At 49.0% G+C, this 25937-nt stretch overlaps 1 protein-coding gene across 4 annotated transcripts in view; it reads left to right on the top strand.

The window, feature by feature from the left end:
- Positions 1 to 25937, top strand: part of grb14 (growth factor receptor-bound protein 14) — a 42905-nt gene that overhangs the window by 7954 nt on the left and 9014 nt on the right. For 2 of the 4 annotated variants that reach the window (XM_028991085.1, XM_028991084.1), the window contains exons 3-7: positions 1065 to 1194; positions 20628 to 20784; positions 23758 to 23879; positions 23966 to 24040; positions 24178 to 24315. In XM_028991085.1, the coding sequence (XP_028846918.1) occupies positions 1065 to 1194; positions 20628 to 20784; positions 23758 to 23879; positions 23966 to 24040; positions 24178 to 24315 (622 nt within the window). Of the gene's footprint in view, positions 1 to 1064; positions 1195 to 13253; positions 13317 to 19610; positions 19871 to 20627; positions 20785 to 23757; positions 23880 to 23965; positions 24041 to 24177; positions 24316 to 25937 lie in introns of those variants that run through there. The other 2 variants (XM_028991087.1, XM_028991086.1) reach the window with 2 other exon arrangements.

The following is a 25937-nucleotide window of genomic DNA, read 5'->3' on the forward strand; positions in this document are numbered from 1 at the left end:
AACATGGCCGACCGCTCTCGCACCGGAGCGCTCGCAGCCCAAATAAACAAGTCAATTAGACTCCCTGGTGACGCGCGACGAGCAACTCATTTTCCCCGTGCTGGTGTAACACCGACGGCACAACTTTGCCGATTTGACACATGAGGCGCAAATAAGGGTGGTGGTGGCCTAGCGGGTAACACACTCGCCTAAGAATGAGAAGACCCAGGTTCAAACCCCACTTACTACCGTCGTGTCCCTTAACCCTGAGTGTCTCCAGGGGGGGGACTGTCCCTGTAACTACTGATTGTAAGTCGCTCTGGATACGGGCGTCTGGTAAATGCCGTAAATGTAAATATAAAGTTCTAATATTCCACATCTAACGACATCCAATAAACCAAACAGAATGGCCTGTCACTCCAACCGTATTTTTATGGTGTGTGCCAGGCCTGCTAATGTGCCGAGTGAAAATGCATGCTTACATTCCACCTAATACAGTGTGTGTGTGTGTGTGTGTGTGTATATGTGTGTCATTCATGTGTATTTACAATAAAATACACTGTCTATCCTGGGCTAACTGAAACCTTTCCGATATCGACTGCATTTGCCACGTCGCAATGCGTAGACGAACATCGTTCTACTAAAATATAGTTGAACATTGTGTCCCAGACAGGACGTCGTGAGCTGGAAAAATGTGAACTCGCTGCCCTCAACAAAGTCCTGGTTGTCGGGACCTGTGTGTATATTTCTGATCACGTTTCTTCGTCACCGCCGGGTCTGAAGCGGCTGGCGTACGCCCGCGTAAACACGCGCCCGCACGCGTCGCCTGCGCGATTTACGTTTTTTATAAGCGTGACCGGGACTGGCCGTGACCGGGACCGAGCGCGGCCTCGAGACGTGTCCCGGCAGGCCGCGCGCCGCGGGGCTAATATGGTTAGCTGCACCACATTGCCGGCAACAGGGGCAATTACGCACTCACATGGCCGCCCAGTGCGGTGACATCACCGGCCGCACGGAGTGGACAAAGCGCAGACTCTGCTCGGCCTGACCCTCTCTTGTCTGTCTTGTCTCTTGCATCGTTGCAGGAAAAGTGACGGAGGGGAGGAGACGCCGGCGGCCCCGGTGCCAAACCCTTTCCCAGACCTCTTTAACTCGGCCGTCTCGTCTCTGGTGACAGAGTGCTTATTACCTTGGGCCAAAAGCAGCTCGTCTCAGGTGAGGTGTCTCCGTCCCCACACGACGGGATGCATGACGGCGCCCGTAATTCGTTGCTGAAGAGTGGGAAAAGCCGCGGGTTGCCGCGAGACGGGGACCGGTCGTGCCAGTATGGAAATGAGCGGGGAGGCCACGGGCCGCGCTCGACTCCGGCTCGGCGCCGGGAGCCTCTGCTCAGATGCAGCGGCAGCTTCCTGCGCGCGCAGCCCTTCTCATGCATAATAGACGAGGCTCGAGCCCGCCGATCTCGCCGCGCCTCTTAATTAACATGCCGGGTGACGGTGGAAAATTATGCGGGGGGGAAGAATATAATAAAGCGATAGATACTCTTCTTTGTGCTTGTTGCATCGTCCATCAGCACTTTTCTGATTGGCCAGAACGAGACAGTCGGAGAATTTGGATCGGGGACGGGGACGGTCGAAATGGACTACTTTTCATTAGAATCGTGCTGATTGTTTAATGAAGTGGGTCGATCAGCGAGACGGGTAATTTATACGTCGAGTTTATTTTCTAGCATGCACAAGACCGATTTCATTAGAGTTTGGGTACTGTGACCTATCTGAAGTAAACCTAGCAATGTCTTTTCTAGAGTGTGAAAATAAAAAAAAAAGAGAACTAAACTAAACGATGAAGTAAATTAAAAAAATTCTGGTTTCTAGAAGTAGATAAAATTTTATATATATATATATATACATATATATATATATACACACACATACACATATATATCCTTTTTTTATCTACTTCTAGAAACTAGATTTATATATATGTGTCTGTGTGTGTGTGTGTTTGTATGAATGTATATGTTTATGTGTGTACATGGATGTAAATACCATCTTGATCCAGAAGTGTTTGGTGTTTCACAGATGCACAAATGGAAACATTTAAAACAATTTTAACTGAAACTGAAAAGGTAAAAAGATAAAAAATGCAGTTTTTCCGATCACCGACTGGACGTGTACATGAAAACCGTTGATTCATTTGTGGCTCATTTGAGTTCGAATAATTACGACAGACGGTAGAGCAGGAATTACGCTCGTGTCCGGGAACGGGGTGGACGGACGCGGGCGTCAGACGTTGCAGAGAACGAGCGCCCTTGCATCACACGCTTTCGTTGCCAGAAATTACGGTTACAAATTCTTAAATAGCCGAGCTCGCGTCCCATCAGTTCCTCGTTTCTCGCCTGTTGATTCAGACCGCGGCGGTATTTGCCAGAGTTTGTGCCATTCGCTTAATTGCCAGTCCCTCTGCGGAAGCGCTAATTACGGCGGGCGCGTTTCTGCGACTGAAAAAGTCCCGTCTGGAGCCGTGACTTCGTTTTTTTTGGAGCAGCACTACAACTCAATCGGACTTTTAATGAATGTATTTATTGTCTGTAAAAGACAAAGTCTTTTTTTTTTTTTTGGTGGTTGTTGTTGCAATTTGGTGTTTCTGCGGCTAATAAAAAATTGTGGCCGGGTGTCTTTATTTTTCCAAGTGCACCCAATTATATTTTCAGCTTTACAGAATCTTCAAAATTTGTTGCCCCTCACAAATGGGCCCTTTGTTACCTTGACCTGGGCTCCCCAGTGGTACGTCACTGAGTGATTTCAATCCCATAATGCCCGCTCCCCATTGTTAAAAAAAGGCACGGGGATTAGTGTGGATTTACTATTGTCTTTTGATGGTCGAGGGTGAAATACTCAAGTTTCTCCCCGAGAAGTGGAACAGCGCCTCCGTGACCCCGAAACTCCGCTCGGTCCTGCCTGCTTGTTAGCTCGCGTCAATGCGGCCCTCGGAGGGCAGTCTGATGAGGGTCACATTCGGCCACCGATGAGGCTGACAGCCTTTCACTCCGGGCCCTTTCATATGCGAAAAGTGGGGGGGGGGGGACAATAGGAATATGTCAGAGTGACCAGCTGGTTGTCTGTCGCAACCCCTCCAGTCACAGGGTCAAGATCCAGGACACTGAGGCACTTGAGAACACCATGACATCACCGCTCTAAAGCTTGGAGTGAAAGGGTGGAGGGCCGGGCAACAGAATCTGCTACATCATGCAATGGTGCTTGGACCACATTAATTCTGCTTTTGTTTGAGATCTTTTTGACTAAGCAAAATGGCCAAGGTCTGAGACAAAGGGACTTATTTTCCTGGGTGCATCTAGGACAGGAGGAACTAGGAACCCATTGAAATTTGGAATGCAGCCATTTTTGTGGGTGCGTAATTATTTCTGACACCCAGAAGATGGACTTTAATGATGTTTTCGTGAACAAAGTTGAAAAGGGGAGGAGCATGGAGGCATGATTGACATCTCTCACACACCCTACTTCTTCATTGTCGGTGGTTCAAACCAACTCCTGCCAAAACATTTCACACCCAGGTGTAGCGCAGTGTCCATCTCCTCCCTCTTCTTCTCCGTTTTCCTCTGTTCTCTACGCTCCTAAAACCCCTTGCACGCAACATGCCGATTATCAGCATTTAATTCCGTTCTGATAGGGTGAAATTAAGATTTTGTGACATTATTGGAAATGGTCGGCTTATATAGCTGCAAAATCTTGGCCCGAACTGGGTTGGGTCTGAGCACAATTTTTAAAAATTTTAGTCGGGTCTATAGTACCTACCCTTTCCGAATGATTTGCTGCCTGTAAATGTATTTTGGTGATCGGTAAAAGTGTTTTGCATGTTGTGAATTAGTTTTAGAAAACGTAAATTTTTTTATTTGATTTGCAAGTCTCAGCTGGCGTCGTCGGGTGATGCATTTTAAATTATCGCGAGAGAGATGAGATTATGTTTTTAAACCCATTTCCCGCACATTTCCTTTCCATGCGCAAAGAAAAACGGGCTTTTTAAAAAGTTGGGAAAATAATTCTGTTGGCCCTAAAATGCTCTACCGTCTTATGTACCATTTTTTTCCAATGCCAGCGCGGCCCATAATCTTTCATGACGCAATGTCAAAGACACTAAAGTAAAGTAGATTCTCACTGAAGGCATCAAAACTACGAATGAACACGTGGAGTTATGTACTTAACAAAAAAGGTGAAATAAGTGAAAACATGTTTTATATTCTAGTTTCTTTGCTCTGATTCCTGCTTTGTACACTCTTGGCATTCTCTCGATGAGCTTCAAGAGGTCGTCACCTGAAATGGGTCTCCAACAGTCTTGAAGGAGTTCCCAGAGGTGTTTAGCTCTTTAGAGTTTAGTTTAGTTCAGCTCACCCCAAACCATCTGGATTGGGTTCAGGTCCGGTGACTGTGGAGGCCAGGTCTCCACTTTTTGTTAAGTACGTAACTACACATGCGTTCATTCCTAGTTCTGATGCCTTCAGTGAGAATCTACCAACGTAAATGGTCATGAAGATAAAGAAAACACATTGAATGAGAAGGTGTGTCCAAACTTTTGGCCTGTACTGTACGTTCATATTGAATGAGTGCTTTTTTTGCTCACTGATTGGTTGTCCCTTGTCACGTGGCGCTGTGTGCTCACATGTTTGAGCTCTGCAGCCACATGGCTCCGATGAAATTAAAGTGGGAAAGACACAAAGAAAAAACCCTCGATTTCTTGAAACCTGCCAGTACGGGGACAGTAATTGATTGTGACTCACATTCCTTGTAATACACTCGTATATGAATAAAAAAAAAAAAGTCGGTGTCAGCAAGAGGGCACCATCCCGCATTCCTCTCCCTGTGACAGCAACATGTTCCGCCACCGAGGCCGTGGCCAGGGCCCATTAGATTGTGTACACAGGGAGAGGTCAGGACATTTTCGAACAATGCCGCCAACTCGCGACTCCTGCCTGAAACGTTGCTTGGCAGAAGGAGGGACAAAAAACTAAAACAAAAAGACAAATCGCCATCCCAGATAAAACAGAGGGACAGTCCCCGAGCCCCTGGTACAATGGAGCGGGGGTCGATGTTGACATTTACCCTAATACCGTCGTGCTGCCAGCGGCGGTGATGGGCTTGACTGATTGGCCGGTTGTCGAGGGGCCGAGTCGGTTGACATGGCCATTGTTTTAAGCCGGGGGCCGTAACCCAACTATTTTTGGTGCGTGAGAAAGGCGGTCCGCCGAGCTCCGGCCAGCGCAGCGTTTGCAGTGTCACGGTGCATTTGCATGATAAAAGGAGCGGAGTGGCGGCAGCCGCAGGCCAACCGTGGCACCGGCTCCTCCCGCCGCAGGTCGGGGACGTCGCTTGTGATCCGCTTTTACGCTTGAATCATTTTGCCTGAAACTCGGGGCTTCTTTCTGGCCTTTTTCTCAGCACCCCGCACCGTTTTTCACGCACGCAAGTTACCGGCTAGCCGGCTAATACTAACCGTTTAATACATTTTTTTACAGCGTTTACCAGACGCGCTTATCCAGAGCGACTTACAGTCAGTAGTTACAGGGACAGTCCCCCCCTGGAGACACTCAGGGTTAAGTGTCTTGCTCAGGGACACGATGGTAGTAAGTGGGATTTGAACCTGGGTCTTCTGGTTCATAGGCGAGTGTGTTACCCGCTAGGCTATTACCACTCCAAAAAAAATACACTCCAGTCCAGTGTTCCTGTTTTCTTGCAGGTTTTTGGGAAGTTGGACGATAAAAAAATGTCATTTTCTGATCATCGTGGATTTTTTTTTTTTTCTACTGCCGAGCAACAGTGTGAATCCATCGGCAAGTCTTGTTGAATAGCGAGTGCTGGGCAAGACGCGCCGATAGGTGACGTGAGGCCCGCGAGAAGCTCCAGACGGCCGGGTGACGGATGCACGGATGGAAATCCGTCTCGAGGGCCGGTTGCTTATTGTCCCAACCCCCCCCCCCCCCGAATCCGTGTCCAGAAGAGCCTGTCGGATTTCAAGGCAACCGTGGTATTATTAGTAGGAGCACTATCTGTCCTCCGCTGTGACTAGGCTTTCTTTATCTTCGTAATTTCGCAAAGCAGAGCTTTCAGGAGAGGTAAAATTGGCAAAAATTTTACATTTTATTTAGCGGCCATCAGCTGAATCAGTTATTAGTCGACTGTTTTCTCTCTCTCTCTCTCTCTCTCTCTGTGTGTGTGTGTCTCTCTCTCTCTGTGTGTGTGTGTGTGTGTCTCTGTGTGTGTGTGTGTGTGTGTGTCTCTCTCTCTCTCTCTCTCTCTCTCTCTGTGTGTGTGTGTGTGTGTGTGTGTGTGTGTGTGTCTCTGTGTCTCTCTCTCTCTGTGTGTGTGTGTGTGTGTGTGTCTCTGTGTCTCTCTCTCTGTGTGTGTCTCTCTGTCCGTTTAGCGTGGGCACATATGCCGCCACTTTGTGAAACAGAACACTGGTGCTCTTTTGCATGTGACCCACGGCGAGAGCCCAGCCACTGCTTGTGCCCGCCGCAAGAAAAGCCGCACTCAGCTGCCCCGTCAGAAATGGCACTCGTGTCACGTGCCCCCCCCATCGCCGGCTCTCACCGGAAAACACCCTGCTTGTTTCTACAACACTCCAATGCCAGACAAGGATCCCAGGGGGGGCGAGGGAATTGACTAGGACTAAAGGTTCGAGGAAAAGCTGAAGTTTTAACCCCGCATCACCATAAATGCGGCAGTTCATTCATTTTATCTATTTATTTATTTGTTATTATTTTAAAATTGTTCCGTCTGCTTAATAAATGTTGTTTTATTAAAAAAAAAAAAAAAAAAAAATATATATATATATATATATATATATATATATATATATATATATATATATATATATATATATATATATATATATATTATAAAAAAAAAAAAACGTGCCATCGGTCAGGAGCGATCGCCACGTGTTCCGACAGCCTCTGATAACATTCAGACATAAACCGCACTTTGGACTTGCCGTCTTTGCGCTCCACGTCGGGGCCTTTTTCCCGGGGGTCTCGTCGCCCGGGCCAGTCAGTAGCCGCCCGCGACCCGGTCACCGGGAAGGGCGAGCGATGGACGAGCTCATCTTTGTCACGCTGCGCCTGGAAGGATTGATCGGAGTTTGGCCTACTTTTCCCTCGCCCAAAGTAGTTTAAAGCAGATGATCCCTTCCTTTGGCGTGTTTTTGCTGCTACGTATGAGCGCCTGCCTGCTTTATACGCCCAAAATACTTTTTTTAAATTGGCATATTGCTCTCGGATTGATCATTTTTTGCTACAACGGAACGTGACTTACCCCGCAGTGTTTCTGCAGTTGTTGTGATGTTCTGTAGCTGTTCTCAGCGTTTAAAAAAAGCCTCAAGGACAAAAAGTGTCTGGAGGCGGCCGAACTTCAGCGGGATAGAGTTCCTCGCTCAGCCCGTGTAAACCGTGCGTGTCGCGTGTGCACGTGAGTATGAAGCAGGCCGTGTCACAAATCGTAACGATTTTAATGCGACTGCCTTTAAACCGCCTGCTGGATCCAGGTGGTTTTGAGGGTTGAGGAGCAGGAATGCGTGCACGATCAGCAGTGTCGGGGTGAAACGCGAAGGGGAACAGAAATATGTGATTATAATCCCGGCTAAATGCGAAGGAATGGAACAGATAAAGAGTGTGTGTGTGTGTGTGTGTGTGTGTGTGCATATTCCAGGCTCAGTTCTGCTGGCCTGGCGGGTTCCGTGTGTGTGTGTGTGTGTGTGTGTGTGTGTGTGTGTGTGTGTGTGTGTGTGGGGGGGGGTCTTGTAATGCTCAGCCCCGTCCATCCCCCACCCCGCCAAGGCCGCCGCGCCTGGGCAGCCGTGTTTGTGCGAGTCCGGGAGACTCTCTTATCAATCCCCCACCATTAATTCCAATTCATTTTTCGCCCGCCCCCGATAACTGCCAGCGTCTGCATGTCTGTTGGTCTCTGATTCCAGATAAACGGATTCCCCCCCCGCGCTCTCGTGGCGCTCCCGGGAGTGGAAAATGCTCGGAACCCGGGGAGTGCAAGGGAGTTCGATATGATGCAACCTCTCCCATTGTTGCACGTCTCCTGGCACACGCCGCCCTGCTTGCGTGGACGGGTTCATGCCGCGGCCCGTGCGTGTGTGCAGGAGCGTTTAGGCGTCCCACTCAGTCAGGCGGCGGGGGGGTGGCCTCACTCGCCTTAAATGGGACGCAGAGCTGCGGCACCCTGACGACAGACGGGAGATAAGCGGCGTATGGGGTGAAGCTTTGAGCTGAAACGATCCCGACAACGGCTCCATACCAACACACACTCAACAGATACTCAGCACGAACGTTGCATGCACGCAAATGAACAAATGCAAGTTATATTAAGCTCGGGCCTTTTAATTATTCAGGGTATCACAGAGCTGCATTAGACTCTTAATCCGATACCTGACATGAACTATGGCCATCTTGATGGTGTCCACGAATAAACTCATTTACGGTTACAAAACCGCAATTGTAAAACTCACGTGAGCCTATTTACTACGTTTTTTTTTTTTTAATGATCTAAAAATGCTGCCGGCTGGAAAGGCCTTTTGCTTTATTCCCAAAAATAAACTGCTAAAAACTCTGAAAGTGTATGGTTGTGTCTGTTTGTCCTAGAACTTTTCTTGTAATACTGTACACCTTCCTAGATTTTGTACTTATTTGTATATAATCATTATAATTAGATGTAATTACTATTTTCTGATAGGAAAAATATGCTTTCAGTGTGGCATATTCTGTAAATGATTGACTATATGCAATAATTGTAAAGGTAAATGTGCCGATACATAAACCTTCATGCATTTGCCTGATATATATATATTTTTTTTTGTTTTGTTTTAATCCATCATAAGCCAATAAATAAAAATTCAAGTTGACGATTCTGCGGCTCGATTTAATGCTGTAGTTCCACCGTAAAACGTCCCTCTCCTAGTCCGCGAGTGGAAAGGAACGTGTTCGTCACCTAAACGCAGCCTTTTAACGCATTGGTTATGTGCAGGGAAGCTGCTGAAGTGTGTCCGGCGCTCGCGTGTGTGTGCGGTGGCGGCGCGGGAGACGCCCGGCTGCCCGGCCCTCGGGCCGCCTCCGCGTTGGGGGAGCGCGGAGGACGCGTCACCCGGCCAAGCTGCGTTGCGCCTGTGTGGTCTGTGATTAGGCTGCGCGCCTCGGCTCCCCTTTCAGCCGTGACGCTATTGTCGCCACTGAATGCGTAATTATGCTTTATGAAAAGGCGTCTATCATCCGCGAGGATTTCTGATCCCGTAACGTCCGTGGCTTTCACACAGGGCCTAATGAGGGCCTTCCAGCGTCGAGCAGAAACTGTTTCGTGTCTGCTTTTCTTCTTTCAAAATGTAAAATTAGGATAGAACACGTGTTTTTTTTTTTTGGTTTTTTGTTTTTTGGTTTTTTTAGCCCATCAAAATTTTATGGGATATATTGATCAAATATTGCATTGAATTTTGCACTTTTCATTTTTCACCTGGTTTACACTTAAAGTTTTACACAACGTGAACATTGTCAGCTTGTTGGATTCGGATTGTAAGAAAACACAGAGCATTGTCCCACAATTTGTCCCGTTTGTGCCAATTAGCACATGCTAGCTAAGAAAACGTTCCAGTACAGTGAAATCAGATAATTTGGCCATGTCCGATTTCATTTGCATTTACATTTACATTTAAGACATTTGGCCGACGCCCTTATCCATAGCGACTTGCAACGTGCTACCATGTTTCCATCGATGAAGAGATCAGTTCTGGTTCACTAGGACCCCCAACTATCAATACAATCTTTTATTCACAATGTTGTAGTTTCTATACATAAAGTCAGACAAGAAGAAGGTTACAAGTTAATTTGTAATTTGCAGCTTCAGCTATAGAGTATAGCTACGATGATTTATTATATTCACAGTACGACTCGGGATTAGCACTGGAACACATCAGACATTATCAGACATTTACAGCATTTACCAGACGCCCTTATCCAGAGCAACTTCCAATCAGTAGTTACAGGGACAGTCCCCCCCCTGGAGCAACTTAGGGTTAAGTGTCTTGCTCAGGGACACAATGGTAGTAAGTGGCATTTGAACCTGTGACCTTGTGGTCTTCTGATTCATAGGTGAGTGTGTTACCCACTAGGCTACTACCACCCTGGTACCACATTGGTACCACTGCATGATGGCACCTTCAGGGTATTTGCTAGATACCGCCACCTACAGGCTAGGAGTGCAGACCATGTGAAAGTAAGAATAGATCAGGAAAATCCTGGAACAGGCGAGAAATAGGGCTGTATGGTTTTCAGAAAATAGACAAATTATTTGACAAAAACTGCGATTTAATGTGTTATTAGTCCAATATAACTATTGCATAACCATGCCTTGAAATATGAACTGCGCTGTAACTAGTGAACGTGAAAGTGAACGTGAAGTGAAGTGATTGTCACATGTGATACACAGCATCACAGCACACGGTGCACACAGTGAAATTTGTCCTCTGCATGACAGAGCAAAATGTGTCCTCTGCTTTTAACCATGACCCTTGGTGAGCAGTGGGCAGCCTCAGTGGCACCTTGGCGTATCGGGATTCGAACTGGCAGCTTCCAGATTACTGGGGGCCAATTCCTTAACCGCTAGGCAACCACCGCCCCCCCCAACTAGCAAACCATGAGTCAAGATCGGGCATCTTTGCTTGAGTTTAAGCGGGCGTGGCTTTAACATTGGACACATCTGATTGGTGGGCGTGACTGTCTATCGTACAGGGACATCAGTGCATCGTGATTGGACATGGGTGGGGGTGGCACGTGCGCCGTTTACAGAGCTTTGCTCTGAAACCCGTTGTTTTCTATGGCTTGCGTGATGCAAGAGTGGTTGTCAGCCTAGTGGGTAACACGCTCGCCTATGAACCAGGAGACCCAGGTTCAAATCCCACTTACTACCATTGTGTCCCTGAGCAAGACTACCATTGTGTCCCTGAGTGTCTCCAGGGGGGGACTGTCCCTGTAACTACTGATTGTAAGTCGCTCTGGATAAGGGCGTCTGGTAAATGCCGTAAATGTAAATGTCAGCGCCAAATCCGAACCACTTGTCCGATTGGTTTTGCACGTGCAACTTTTAGCGCGAGGCATGAGCACGGTGCAGGTTGAAATAGGCGCCTGGAGAATACGTTTTTGGAGGAATGCGTTGCAGAGAGTCTGTATGATATGGACTTAGACCCAGTGTCTACGCAAATAATTAATGAATATGCATGAAGACGAGCGAGTTCATGGAACCTTCGGTGCAGCACGCTGTGCCACACTTTTAGCGCAACCAACAGAATCGAAGTGGCGAAGCGTTCAGTGTCCCTCCGAAACAGCAACACACACACAGCGAGAATGGAGGACGCTGATATTATCAGCGCCTAAGTGTCCAGAGACCTACAACACGACTTTATCGTCTTGCCAGGAGTTTAGAAAACTGTTGAATGCCACTCGCTGGTTTTGGATAGGAAAGGTAAATCTCGAACGTTGTTTTACTGTCCACACGGAGAAATGGAAGTACAGCTGTGCACCTACATGGGTACAGATGCTTGTCGCTGGTTCAGCACCCTTCTGAAGTACAATAATGTTCCCGTCCTCGCAGGTACTTTTTTGTACCTTAGTCATCTGTAGCACAATTGTGTACCTGTCATGACTGGAATTTAAAATTATATTTACATATAAGTATGATGTGTTGGTCTGCAAAGGGCAGCACCCTGGTTGTGTTGCCCAGGGAGCTGGGGGTTTAGAGACCTTATAAAGAGCTACAGACGTGGGGAGGCTGGGCTCGAACTGGCAACCTTCAACTCACAGGCACAGAGTCTTAGTCCACTGAGCTACACCTTTAGGCATAGCCTTTCTCAGCTTTGAGGGATTTTAATCTCTCACCTCTTCTGTGTTTTGTACTAAAACCATAAAATTGTAATATATGGCTATGTTTGCAATATTTGCATATTGGTTCCACTGAATACTTGCACTATTTGCAGTTTTTGAGGTCTGTAGCAGTCGCAAAAGCATTTCAATGCATATCATACCGTGTACGACTGTACGTGACAAATAAAAATTACATTTTTGCCGTTCTCTCTCTCTCTCTCTCTCTCTCTCTCTCTCTTTTTGACTTTTGCCGGTGATGTGCGATTGGAAACGCAGGTCCAACATTGTTCAGATGGACTCTCCTCTGTCTCGTGTTCTTTTGTCTTTTTCTTTTTTTTATGAGCCCTGTACACCCCCCCCCAGCCGAGGCAGATGTTGCTTGTGAATCGCAACCGGCAGCTGTGGGAACAACTGACTGCTGGGCTATTTTCAACTTCCTGATTCACAGGGAGAACTTTTCCCATCCCCGGCACGGCACCCCCCTCCCCCCACGCGGCGAAGGCCAATGCCACAATCCCACCACTCCCCCCCCGAAACCGTCTCTCTTGTCTCGCCCCCCACACGCGTTGGTAACGTCAGGCGTCGCCAAAATGTAAATTGTCAGCAGGCACACTAAATGGACTTAACCGCGCAGGCCTGACGCGGCCCGTAAATCTCCATTATGTGGGAAGAGTTCCTATAAATCCGGCTGCGATTAGGCCAGCGTGTCGTTTTCCCGCATACTTTTACGCCACGTTCGTATTGCTGCTCTAAAAACGGCCTGGGGGATCTTGGGGTGGGGGGCAAGATCGTACCCCTGGGATGTAATTTGCCCGGTTTCGGCTCTGTTTATGTCACGGTAATAGTAACGTTGGTTCACGGCCATTAATCCTTTAAAAAAAAAAAAGTAGCCGTACCCCGTACACGGCAAGCTGACTGTAAAAGGAAATAAATTCTGCCAAATAAAGTCTGGTTTGCTGACCTTCACCGTTCTAACTTTACCCGTGAGCTTTTTATCGGGGGCCTTTTTTTTTTTTTTTTTTTTTTTTTTTAACTAGAACGAAGCGGCTCTGGTCCCATGGAAGGAAAGCAAAGCGTTTAGCGTCGCTCAAGGACAAAGGAGGAGTTTGCGTTAAAGTAAAGGGCCCGTCCGTGTCCGAGAGTCTCACATTTCTATTGTGCAGCACAGCCCATCTGTGCGCCAGCGGCAGGTACTGCGGCGTCAGCAGCCGAGCGGGTGGTGCGTTTGCGTGGAGATATTATTTGTCGCGCATACAGCCTTTTTACGTTTTTATTGTTTATTATTATTTATTTTTTGGTTGGTTGGTTGGTTGTCGGAAGGGTGGGGTTATATGGAAGAGACCACAGCATGAACTTCCATGCCAGAAGAGTCACTTTGCCGGCGATCACGCCCTTGTGTCTTCAGAAGCGGGTAAGGACGGAAAAAAATTGTAAAACTTTTCCAGTGTGGACCCCGCCCCCCCTCCAATGCAGAATTCTGCTGGTATTTTTTACGGAATTAAAAATTCCTCGGATTGAGAAAATTCTCGGTTCCCAGCAAGTGATCTTGCATTGAGCTTGTTGAGTGAGTGGGATGCGTTTGTGACGTAATGTAAAGTAAAGAGGATTCTGGGATAATTTTTTTTACGATGTGTCACGTCCGGCTCCTGTTAAATGTCCCGCGCTCGTCACGCGGCAAAAAAATCCGGGGAACAGGACGTTGTGCCCGACGCCTGCTGAAGGTCGGAGGCAACACCCCGGCCTCTAACGAACACCCTCGCCCCGGCCTGAGCGCCGTCCCTGGACAGCCTGCGCCGAGGTCGTGGTGTAGCCGGCAGGGCCGGGGGCGAACTCGGTTTGGCGCAGCGGTCTGGGCGGAGGTTTGAGGCCGAAGGCCAGCGCCGTGGCCGCGGCAGATACGGCCGCAGCTGCGCCAGCCGGGTTCAAGGTAAAAGGCGGTGCGGGCTAATGGCCGTGCTGCTCTCTGCCGTACCGGCCTTGAGATAAAACCGACTGCCGGTCTGCTCTACACTCATAACAGTGTGTGTGTGTGTGTGTGTGTGTGTGTGTGTGTGTGTGCGCGCATGTTTGCATGTCAACACCGCGAGTCTGGGTGAGCACACTGGTGTCCCTCTGCTCTAAACATCGCTAAACCAGTTAGAGCTGTGAGGATAGTGACGTCATCTTCGGTAGTGACCAGGGAGTGACATCATCTCTGCCGTACATCGCCTCAACAAATAAAGTTGCGATACACACTCATCGGTCCGCGAATTACAAATGTTACTCTTTTGTGAAAAAACAGTAAAAATCTGTAATTTTTTTTTTTTACTAATTGTTGTGCGTTACTTTACTTTACTCTACTTTGCAGACGCTTTTATCCAAAGCGACTTACAGGAGGAAGACACCAGCAATTCCCGTTCGACTTCTATAGATTTTGAGTTTCCTCAGGGGCGCGACATGCCGTTCAGGCAGAAAAAACGTGGTTCATCCAACAAACACATGTTGTGTCCATTTTGTACTCTAAACCAATCAGAGATCATGAGGGGCGGGGCCCACCTCTGATTGGCTGTGGTCCAGATACTCCTGTACTGACTCGAGCCCGACAAGTACAGCTATTTAAAAGCTCGAAACCGACATTATTGTGGTGGCGGATGTCGGCCAACATGACTATACCAACATGCTTTGTGCGTTACGAGTGTTTTTTTTTTTTTTTTTTTTTTTTTTTTTACATAATTTTTCATTGTTTTTTTTTCCCCACACCTCAGACTTTTGTCAGAAGCTTTCACCACCTCAGATTCCATTTAAGCGCTAATCAAAATGTATCACCTGAACGCGCGTTTACCGACCAAGCCCGGGTAAAAAGATGCGTCTATAAAAATGTAAATGTACTGGCCCAGTGTCCCCTCGCCACGCTGCCTATCAGCAACAGGCAGCAGCGAACACACCATCAGGCCGAGGTGATGATCACTTTCAAGCCCTTAAAACACAAGATTTTCTCTTTATTCAATTTATCTTGTTTTGGTGAAGCCACCAACACATTTTCTTGTAGAATTGTGATTCAAGTATAGAACTTAATGTTATGTTATAGGGTGGTGGTGACCTAGTGGGTAACACAATCGCCTATAACACCCAGGTTCAAACCCCACTTACTACCATCGTGTCCCTGAGCAAGACACTTAACCCTGAGTGTCTCCAGGGGGGGACTGTCCCTGTAACTACCGATTGTAAGTCGCTCTGGATAAGGCCGTCTGGTAAATGCTTTAAATGTAAATGCTATTCTGCGGTATGTTGGTCACAGTTGGAGGTCACAAGGTCGAGTGTCACTGTTTCCAATGTCACAGGTTATGGCATATGGCCCGGGCACAAGGTTAATCAGTTTGTGTGTTGCTTTTTTTAATCCTCCAGGAGTGTGCAGTGCGACTGTGGTCCGTAGCGCTCTAAACCACGACGAGGTGCCGAATGTGTGATTTTGTGAACACACGCTGGTGTTTGAGTCTGTGTGTTTTGTGGACACACACTCACACTGTCGCAGATTTTTAAGTGAAGTGATTGTCACTTGTGATACGCAGCAGCACTGCACACAGTGAAATTTGTCCTCTGCATTTAACCCATCACCCTGAGTGAGCAGTGGGCAGCCATGACAGGCGCCCGGGGAGCAGTGTGTGGGGTCGGTGCTTTGCTCAGTGGCACCTCAGTGGCACCTTGGCGGATCGGGATTCGAACTGGCAACCTTCTGATTACGGGGCCACTTCCTTAACCGCTAGGCCAACACTGCCCCTTTAAGCCCTCCCCCCGCCCCAATTTCCGCTGCAGGCGGCGTAATTCCTGAACACGAGTTCAAATATTTGCTGAATGGTGAACAGAACTTCCTCATTTCCAGGCAGCCCTCCGTTGCCCGTCATGAAGGGACGGAGTGTAGGTCACGGTTCCCCTAGTAACGGTCGTCGTACCTCTGCTTCTAAAAACTCCTACGGTTCCACTTTGACAGTAATCGCTCGGGGAAGTGAAAAGCTCGCTTGGGCCCAAGCCGTGCCACCTGGTTGGGGGGGGGGCTCTGCAGCAGGCTGCTGTACGGTCCAGACACAGACCCCGGCAGGCCGGTGGGCCGTCGGGATTAACGGTGAACCCGGCGTGGGCCTGTCTGGTGCTCGACTGCCGGCCCACTGCAGCCACTTGGCTGTTATTACTTCTACATTTACATTTACGGCATTTACCAGACGGCCGTATCCAGAGCGACTTACAATCAGTAGTTAAAGGGACAGTCCCCCCCTGGAGACACTCAGGGTTGAGTGTCTTGCTCAGAGGTTTGAACCTGGGTCTTCTGGTTCATAGGTGAGTGTGTTACGCACTAGGCTACTACGACCCATTTCTATTAGTTCTTTCGATCTGGTTTCTATGCGTATATAAAAAAAAACACGTTAATTGTTAATTGATCCCATTTCAAAGTATTCCGAAATGTATCATGTATTGAAAATACGTTTGAAACACAAATAAAACACATTTTTGAAGTGCCTGTGTCCCTGTTCCTGACTTCGGTGTGAATGGGTCCCCTGAACCCGATCAGAAGAAGCATGAAGGACCAGCTTGGATCCATTTCCTTGTGGGTTTTTTTTTTTTTTTTTTTTAATCGTGAATCTGAGCGATGTGGAAGCTCGAAAATGTGAGTTGTCGGAGCAGCGTCCTGTTTTCGTCCCCCCGCCGCGGCGCTGTGCCGGCTTCTCTCGAGCACTTGATGCGAAGTGGCGGCCAGATGACTGCGTTTTCGTGGGCCAGTGGAGGGATGAAAGCATTAGCTTTAGTCCACCTCTTTTATTATGTAAGTCGCTCCGGAGACGCGCTCGTCATTATGCATGAGATCCGCGGCAGGACGCCGCGATAAAATCACCGCGCCGCGGCGGGGAGGGAAACCCCCGCGAACGTTTGAAGCCGGATGCTAAAAGATTCAGAGCGCCAGGCTCCTCCGAAAGGGAACCAAACTTGGACACGTTCTCCGCTCGGAGATGCATTTTTCAGCAGTCCAGTCAAACTCGGATATGGGCGGAGGACCAGGAATGGGTTTGGACCGATGTAGGCGTGGACAGGAGTCTCGCAGCATGGTGCGAGTCTGGGCTTTCGGACGGGCCTGTATGTCGAAGAACCTCCTGAAGGAGGTCATGTGCGTTTCGCACGAAGCTCGGAAGTATGTGCATTATGTCATGTGCAGAACAAAATGATTCTTGTGGCTTGGGTAGACAACTCTTGTGGCAAAAGAAAATGTCCACTAAAGGACAATGTTGTTCTCACCTCAAAAAGAACATTAAAAAAAAAATAAAAAAATTCTGATAACTGTCATGCCTGCATATTCTTTGAAAGACGCGGTAGATCATTTCTTGACCCTCCCCCCATCGGCATGCAAGGACGTGAAGAATAATTGGTGGAGGTCATACTTGTAGCGCTGCCAGCCTCCTGACCATAACGCGGCGAGGATTTATGGCACTGAGGCCGGCTTAATATGACATGGTGAAAACCCCATGGGGAATCCATGGAATGGGATGGGGTGGTTGGCAGGAGGATGGGGGCGTGGCCATCGTCTGCAAGTTATTTTTTTTGTGATGAGAGAGCAGCCTTTGATAAAAAAAGAAAAACGGATTTGCACGTTTACACATGATTTATGTATGTGTACTTACAGAGCAAATGTTGTGTCAAAATAAAAGTCTTTTGTAACTCTCTCTCTCTCTCTCCCTATCTATCTATCTATCTATATACAGTACAGGCCAAAAGTTTGGACACCTTCTCATTCAACGTGTTTTCTTTATTTTCATGACCATTTACGTTGGTAGATTCTCACTGAAGGCATCAGAACTATGAATGAACACATGTGGAGTTATGTACTTAACAAAAAGTGGAGACCTGGCCTCCACAGTCACCGGACCTGAACCCAGTCGAGATGGTTTGGGGTGAGCTGGACCAACAAGTGCTAAACACCTCTGGGAACTCCTTCAAGACTGTTGGAGAACCATTTCAGGTGACGACCTCTTGAAGCTCATCGAGAGAATGCCAAGAGTGTGCAAAGCAGAAATCAGAGCAAAGAAACTAGAATATAAAACATGTTTTCACTTATTTCCCCTTTTTTTGTTAAGTACAGAACTCCACACGTGCGCGGCTCCGTTTCCAACCCGATTTCCTATTAAACGGGCCCCGTCTTATTACAGACTGCGCGCCGCGTTCCCGATGAAACCCAACCCTCTGAGGAGGAGGCTTCCACGAACGGGCACAGCTGGACGGCAGCCGAGGCTCCAAAATCCCCGTTATATTACATTCTCACAGTCAGAACGTTCCGTGCACATTTGCGGCGTTCTAGCTGCGTTTAGATCTGCAAGATAGACCTGCAAGGCGTGCTTTTCTGTCGTCTCTTCTTTCTTTTCTTTCCTTTATTCCCCCCCCCCCTCTCTCCTCTTCCTGCTCTTCTCGCTCAGCACACCAACTGATTAAATAGTAGATTGTTTACCTCATTTGGGATGATGTCACAGCCGGGCGCTGTGATTGGCTGCCGGCTCCTGGAGGGTGCTAACCCCTGCGCTACTTGAGAGGCCTGACCTCCTTTCTTTTCTTTTTCTTTCGTTTTTTTTTTTTTTTCTTTTTTTCCTCCTCTCCTCCCTACCAACACCCCCCCCCACCCCGGCTTGTCCTGCCCCGCCGATCCGCCTTCGAGTCGCCCCGCCCCCGTCCAGCCCTGAACTTTTTAAAGAGCGGCGCTGGGTTTAAAGCAGCACCTTTTGTAATCGCCCAGCGGAGTCACGCAGGGCTTTACGCCGCCCCCGCCGTGAATAGGTAGGTGGGGCTGGCCGTGTGACTTCTTCTTCTTCTTCTTCTACCCCTCCACCCCTCCCCCCCTCACTTTGACATAGGGAGCGAGGTGGCAGGTGATTGGCCAACAGCCGCGGTGACATATCTGTGGAGTCAGGAGAACGCCGAGGGCTGGGAGGGCAGGCTTTTCTAATTACCTCATTTCAGAGAGAGAGAGAGAGAGAGGCGGGCTCGCTGCTTCCCAGCTGAGAGAGAGAGAGAGAGAGAGAGAGGCGGGCTCGCTGCTTCCCAGTTGAGAGAGGGGGAGAGAGAGAGACAGACAGGGGGCTTGCTGCTTCCTAGCTGAGCGAGAGAGAGAGACAGGCAGGCAGGCTTGCTACTTACCAGCTGAGAGAAAGCGAGAGAGCCCAACAGAGAGAGAGAGAGGGAGGGAGAGAGAGACAGGCAGGCTTGCTGCTTCCCAGCTGAGCAAGAGAGAGAGAGAGAGAGAGAGAGAGACAGGCAGGCAGGCTTGCTACTTACCAGCTGAGAGAAAGCGAGAGAGCCCAACAGAGAGAGAGGGAGGGAGAGAGAGACAGGCAGGCTTGCTGCTTCCCAGCTGAGCAAGAGAGAGAGAGAGAGAGAGAGAGACAGGCAGGCAGGCTTGCTACTTACCAGCTGAGAGAAAGCCCAACAGAGAGAGAGAGAGGGACAGGGGAGCTCACTGCTTCTCAGCTGAGTGAGAGAGAGAAATAGATAGATAGGGGGGCTTCCCAGCTGACTGACAGAGAGATAGAGAGAGAGGGAAGGAGAGAGAGAGAGGGCGAGAGAGAAGGAGAGGGAGGTAGAGAGAGAGGGGCTTGCTGCTTCCCAGCTGACCGACAGAGAGAGAGAGAGAGAGGGAGGGAGGGAGGGAGAGAAAGGGCGAGCGAGAGAGAGAGGGCGAGAGAGAAGGAGAGAGAGGGGCTCGCTGCTTCCCAGCTGACCGACAGAGAGAGAGAGGGCGAGAGAGAAGGAGAGAGAGGTAGAGAGAGAGGGGCTCGCTGCTTCCCAGCTGACCGACAGAGAGAGGGAGAGAGAGAGGGAGAGAGAGCCCGGTTCTGATGCATATTTCTATGTTCTGCGTGAAGAACTCGCCCGTTCACCATGCTTTGCACTCAGCCCTACATCAGCTGCAGAGCTAGCCCCAAAACACCCGTCCGCCTCGCTCCGAACACGGGGGTAAGTTTTTATTTCCTCCTTAATCTTCTTCTCCGTGGCGACCGACCGAACGAACGCCACCGCCGCCGCTTTATCCGCGTCTCCCGCGACGTTACGGCCTGGGAACGTGACGCCGGCCGGTTCTAGTTCCCGGAACGTCGGGCTCCGTCCTCCCCGTCCGTCTCTGCGTCTCTCCCGGCGCACTTCAGCGAGCGTGGAGCGGCGCTCCGGTCCCGTGAAAGGGCGCATTCTTAACTTGCTCCCGGGGCAGATACTGTTCCTGCCCCTCCGTCGTCCTCTCTCTTCTCTCCATTCTTCTTCCTCTCTCTTCTCTCCATTCTTCTTCCTCTCTCTTCTCTCCATTCTTCTTCCTCTCTCTTCTCTCCATTCTTCTTCCTCTCTCTTCTCTCCATTCTTCTTCTTTTCTCGCGGTTGCCGGATGACCGCCGCATGCGGGTCTCAGCGAAACACCAGCGAACTTGCGTACGTTTTACGTCAAAGTTGCGTTTCTTTTCGAGCAGCGACCCTAAAGAAATAATAATAATAAATAACATTGTGTATGTGTTTTTATTTTTATATATATATATATAAAAGTGTGCGCGCGTGTGTGTATATATATATATATACACACACACACACACATCGCGTTCTTAAACCAGCTATGAATTCTGGGTAATAGGATGCAAGGGAAGTTTGGAGATTCTGGTTTAAAATGTCCCCTGTCCTGTGTGTGTGTGTGTGTGTGTGTGTGTGTGTGTGTGTGTTTTCGACCGCGCAGGTAATTAAAGTGTACAATGAGGACAACACTAGCCGAGCGGTGGAGGTGCCCAGTGACATCACCGCCAGGGACATCTGCCAGCTGTTCGTCCTGAAGAACCACTGCGTGGACGACCACAGCTGGACGCTGTTCCAGCAGCTCTCTCACCTCCACATAGGTACGGTGGCGCTTTTTTAAAAAATTTTTTACGTAAGCCGCGTCTTCCCCCTCTCCACGGAGGAATATTCCTCAGCAGCGTTCTTCGCGCCGTTGCATAATTCACCCATCTGTTCTCTCCTCCCTCCCTCCCTCCCTCCCTCCCTCGCTCTGCTCGCCCCGCCGCACTCCTCCTTTTTCCTGCCGCTGTCCTCACTTTACCGGCAGGGCGGAAGTCCCCGCCGCACGTGCCGGGGGTTCGTTACGTAAAATAATAAAAAAAAAAAAAAAAAAAACGAGCTCGGGAACGCACAGGGGGTCTTTTCGGAAAAGGATCCCGTCGCCACGGCTCCCCGCAGCACAGCGCACGGTGCGGTTTCAGACGCCGTTACGTAACAATCCGGTTAGCCCGTCCTGCAGCCACGCGTGGACGTGCGAGCGGTCGGCGGGGCCCCCCCCCGAGGAGGGTGCCGGTCTCGGATCCGGAGGCCTCTTTACAGATGGGCGCCGGGAGAGGTTCGGGAGGCGGGACCACGGAGCAGCGCCGCAGGAAGTCACGTGGGCGGATGGGCCGGTGGAACTTTTCGCCACCGAAGGACCGAGGCCTCCCTCCGAAGTGCCCTCTAGTGGACGCATGGCTCGGCATTGACGCCGATGCGCCGGTTCTCGTGGCCACCGTACACCAGCATCTTCACCCCCACACCAACGCGTGGTGTGGTCATTTCCGGAACTTTAATGAGCCTTTTTCTGGACGCACCGACTGTGATTGTCACACGGTGCACACAGTGAAATGTGTCCTCTGCTTTTAACCATCACACTTGGTGAGCAGTGGGGAGCCATGACAGGCGGCCGGGGAGCAGTGTGTGGGGACGGTGCTTTGCTCAGTGGCACCTTGGCGGATCGGGATTCGAACCGGCAACCTTCTGATTACGGGGCCACTTCCATAGCCACTAGGCCCCCACTGCCCCTCTGCGTTGGTTATGGAGACTAAGACGGAGCCATTTTGAAGAATCCGGTGTGATAAGAGCGGGTGAATGATGAGAAAGTGTTCGGCATGTAAATGTCCCCGTCGTCCAACGCAAGGTGGTGGCGAGAAGACGAGACGAGGGTGTGAAATGCTGCCGTCGCGGCGAGAGCTCCCTGAATCTTCGACTTCTGGTTTATTACGTGACCGCACGTGTGTTATTATTTAGTCCTGCGTCTTCGGTTTTGTTCTACAACGTAAAAAAAGTGCCAGAATAAACTAACGAGTAGATGCATCCAAACATTTGATTGGTAGCGTATGAACGCGGTTTAAAAAGGGAGGAGCTTGCAGGCATGATTGACAGCTCTCGCGTCTACGCGCATAATTCTCGTATGAAGCGACAGTCATTGTGAGACACTGCAGCGCAGCACTCGGTGACACAGCGAAACGTGTCCTCTGCATTTAAGCCATCACCCTTGGTGGGCAGTGGGCAGCCATGACAGGCGCCCGGGGAGCAGCGTGTGGGGGCGACGCCTTGGTCAGTGGGACCTCGACCTGGAATTCGAACCGGCAACCTTCTGACTACGGGGCCGTTTGCCAGGAATGTGCACTGGATCTTCAACATTTGGCAACGTTGCCCTGGTGGAACTTGTAAAGGCCATACTGGATACGTACTGGATACGCACCCAACATTCCCGGCAGCGATGTGTCTCGCGGCGTGACCTTCCTGACCTTCCTGTGTGTGTTCACCACCTGGCCCTGTTTACTAACCGCCAATCCCCTCACGCGGTCACGAGGGGAAACCGCCCGGAGTAACAGGATGGCCGGCGAGTCCCGCTCGGTCGCGTCCGTGCCGTGGGACGTAATTAAACTCGGATAACTTCGCGCCGTTCCGTATCGCTACTTTCAAAAAAGCTTTTCAGCCCGAGTGCGCTTTTTGGGTCCAATAAGATGAATAATGTTTAATGATCATGGAGGCGGGGTGGAACACTGCTGCCATTATTCCCAGCGCATCCGATTCGTTATTATGTACAGTTACTCATTAACAAAAGGAATCGTTTTGAGAAAAGTGTTAATAATTGATCGGCCGTGCGGGACCTCGGCTGCCTTTTGCCTTGGGCAGGTTAGGTGTGTTGAGAGTGAAGGATAGGACCAAATTTAACCTAAAAGTATTATTCTGTAGATTTTTTATTTATTTATTTACAGTACAGGCCAACAGTTTGGAGACACCTTCTCATTCAACGTGTTTTCTTTATTTTCATGACCATTTACGTTGGTAGATTCTCACTGAAGGCATCAAAACTATGAATGAACACATGTGGAGTTATGTACTTAACAAAAAGTGGAGACCTGACCTCCACAGTCACCGGACCTGAACCCAATCCAGATGGTTTGGGGTGAGCTGGACCAACAAGTGCTAAACACCTCTGGGAACTCCTTCAAAACTGTTGGAGAAGCATTTCAGGTGACGATCTCTTGAAGCTCATCGAGAGAATGGCAAGAGTGTGCAAAGCAGTAATCAGAGCAAAGAAACTAGAATATAAAACATGTTTTCACTTATTTCACCTTTTGTTAAGTACATAACTCCACACGTGTTCATTCATAGTTTTGATGCCTTCAGTGAGAATCTACCAACGTAAATGGTCATGAAGATAAAGAAAACACGTTGAATGAGAAGGTGTCCAAACTTCTTGACTGTACTGGAGAGAGAGAGAGAGAGAGAGAGAGAGAGAGAGATTACCATCTGCTGATTTGTGATGTCTGAAATGACTGTTGAATGAAATGGCGGTTCCTGTTGACAGTGATTGGCTGTTTGGTTTGAGAGTGTGTTCGCTATGGGGTAGAGACTGGGTCTGAGTTCCTAAAAAGTCACTTCAACGTCCACACTGGCGTAAATCGCGATAATAATAAGTGGTAAATCTCTGCACAGTCCAGTATCCTGAACGTCGATATCGTTCTTACTGGCCACTCGACTTTTTAGTATGGAACAGTATGGCCCTGCTGCAGCTGTGTCCTTCTCCCGGTTTCTAGAAAGAACCATAGAAGACCATGAATCCGTAATGGAGGTGCAGTCAGCCTGGGGGATGGACTCCGACTGCCGGCTGTATTTCAGGAAGAACTACGCCAAATATGAGTTTTTCAACAAACCTCTGGTGAGTATTGTGGCAACTTTTTTTTTTTTTTTTTCCTTACCCCCAGTTGTGTTTATTGGGCTTGCTGTTTGTGATCATACCCTCAGGAATTTTTCCCAGAGCACATGGTGTCCGTATCTGGTGAAACCAACGGGTTAATGAACCACTCCCAGCTCATCCAGGTACTAATTTCCTCCCCCCTGACTGCACCTCATTATAGAGGAGAAATAATCGGAGAAAAACTTATATATATACACACACACACACACACACACACACATACATGTGTTCATGTGTATATATATATCATCATTCCCAGACATTTCTGAAGTCGAGCACTTGTCCGGAGATCCACGGGTACCTCCATGCCAAAGACCAAGGCAGGAAGTCATGGAAGAAGTTTTACTTCGTGCTGAGGAGGTCGGGCTTGTACTTCTCCAACAAGGGGACGTCCAAGGTTGGTTAGCAGTCAGTTTCATCTTCATTGTTCTCACTGGACCTGCTTTAGAAACAAAGTTATCCGTCTGCATTTCGTTCTTTCAATACTCCGGGACAAATAGACTGTTTAAGCAGACAGATGTTATTCTCTCTTCTTTCTTTTTTTTTTAACTGTGTGGAATAAATAATCTTTTTTTTAAAGCAATATTGCAATCCCCCCAAAACCGCTTTACCATATTATAGAGCCAGTGTTGTTTTCGTCAACAAATCTTTTTGATGTGAAGAGGACGCTCTGATTTGTTCCACGGTTTTTGATTGCAAAACAAGGTGCGTCCAAAGATTTCCTGGTCATTTTCCCCCGGCCGTCTGCTAAACCACCGGCGGTGACCGGACGGGAGCTACGGGAAACGGGGGGAATTTAGCGCCTCGTCTCGTTCCCTGCGGCGTTGAAGCTGCAGTTGGAGCGCCGTTTGGAACCAGTTTGGCGGCGGCGCCGTTTCCGCAGAGCGCACAAAAGCGGGCGTCGAGGCGAGGAGGGCCGCGTCCGACCCCGGCTTCAGGAGGAACTGGTTTGGCTGGATCGGTGGCCATGCCAGGCACTGAACCCCGTTGACAGGTGAAGCTTATGCCTTCACATCGCCGTGCCAACCAGCTCTCCGTTTCCCTCCTTTTTTTTTTTTCCCTCTCTACCTCGTCTGAGAACAAAAGAGCTGTTGTTCACACGTTAGCAGAACCCGCAGGTAATTCAGCTCGTCCGCAGGGTCAGTCAGGATGCATTTTTCCCCTGTGTGTGTGTGTGTGTGTGTGTGTGTGTGTGTGTGTGTGTATGTGTGTGTATATATATATATATATATATATGTGTGTGTGTATTTTTGGTCTGCTCCATGCATCCGGTGGAAATTCCAGTATAGGGCCGGCCCTGCCGAGTCTGGGCTACCTGTGTGTCGTGGTTTGAGTTCGGAAAGGCGCGCGGGGTGTCGCCGAAGTGGAACAAAGGCAGGCTTTGTGCCGGCCTTCTCGGGAAGTGGCGCTTTTCTTTTTCTTTGCCTCGCCTCCACCGCAGCGTTGCTAGAGATAAAGTGCCCGGCGGTTGCAACACATATTTTGGCCTGCATCCTCTTCAAATACGTCTTACGGCATTCATCAAACCTGGAATGCACTTCGCTATGCACCGCAGTGCACCGATCTTTTTAGTTTCGCTCTAAAAATTACAGTTTTGAAATGATGCAAATGATACCTGCATGAAATTATAGTTTATTAGTGTTAATGTAGCGGTTAATACTGTTCTGCATCCATACAGGTGTGTAGTTTTAATTACAGGGTACTTAAATACGCTTTATCATGCGGTGAAGATGAGAATCGGTGGATAAAGTGTGGTATAGCGCAGCCTCAAGACCCTTGTTGTTAATATTACACTTTGATATATTTATGAAAGGCAACTTTTGATATTCACCTCAAAAAAGTGTTCAGTAGTATGGGATCCAATCGTAATGTGAGCTTGGAACCTCAGGAGGGAGTGGTGGTTGGCCTAAGGCGCCACTGAGCAAAGCACCGTCCCCACACACTGCTCCCCGGGCGCCTGTCATGGCCGCCCACTGCTCACCAAGGGTGACGGGTTAAAAGCAGAGGACACGTTTCGTT

Source organism: Denticeps clupeoides, chromosome 9 (assembly GCF_900700375.1).
Source record: "Denticeps clupeoides chromosome 9, fDenClu1.1, whole genome shotgun sequence".
Classification (NCBI taxonomy): Eukaryota; Metazoa; Chordata; class Actinopteri; order Clupeiformes; family Denticipitidae; genus Denticeps; species Denticeps clupeoides.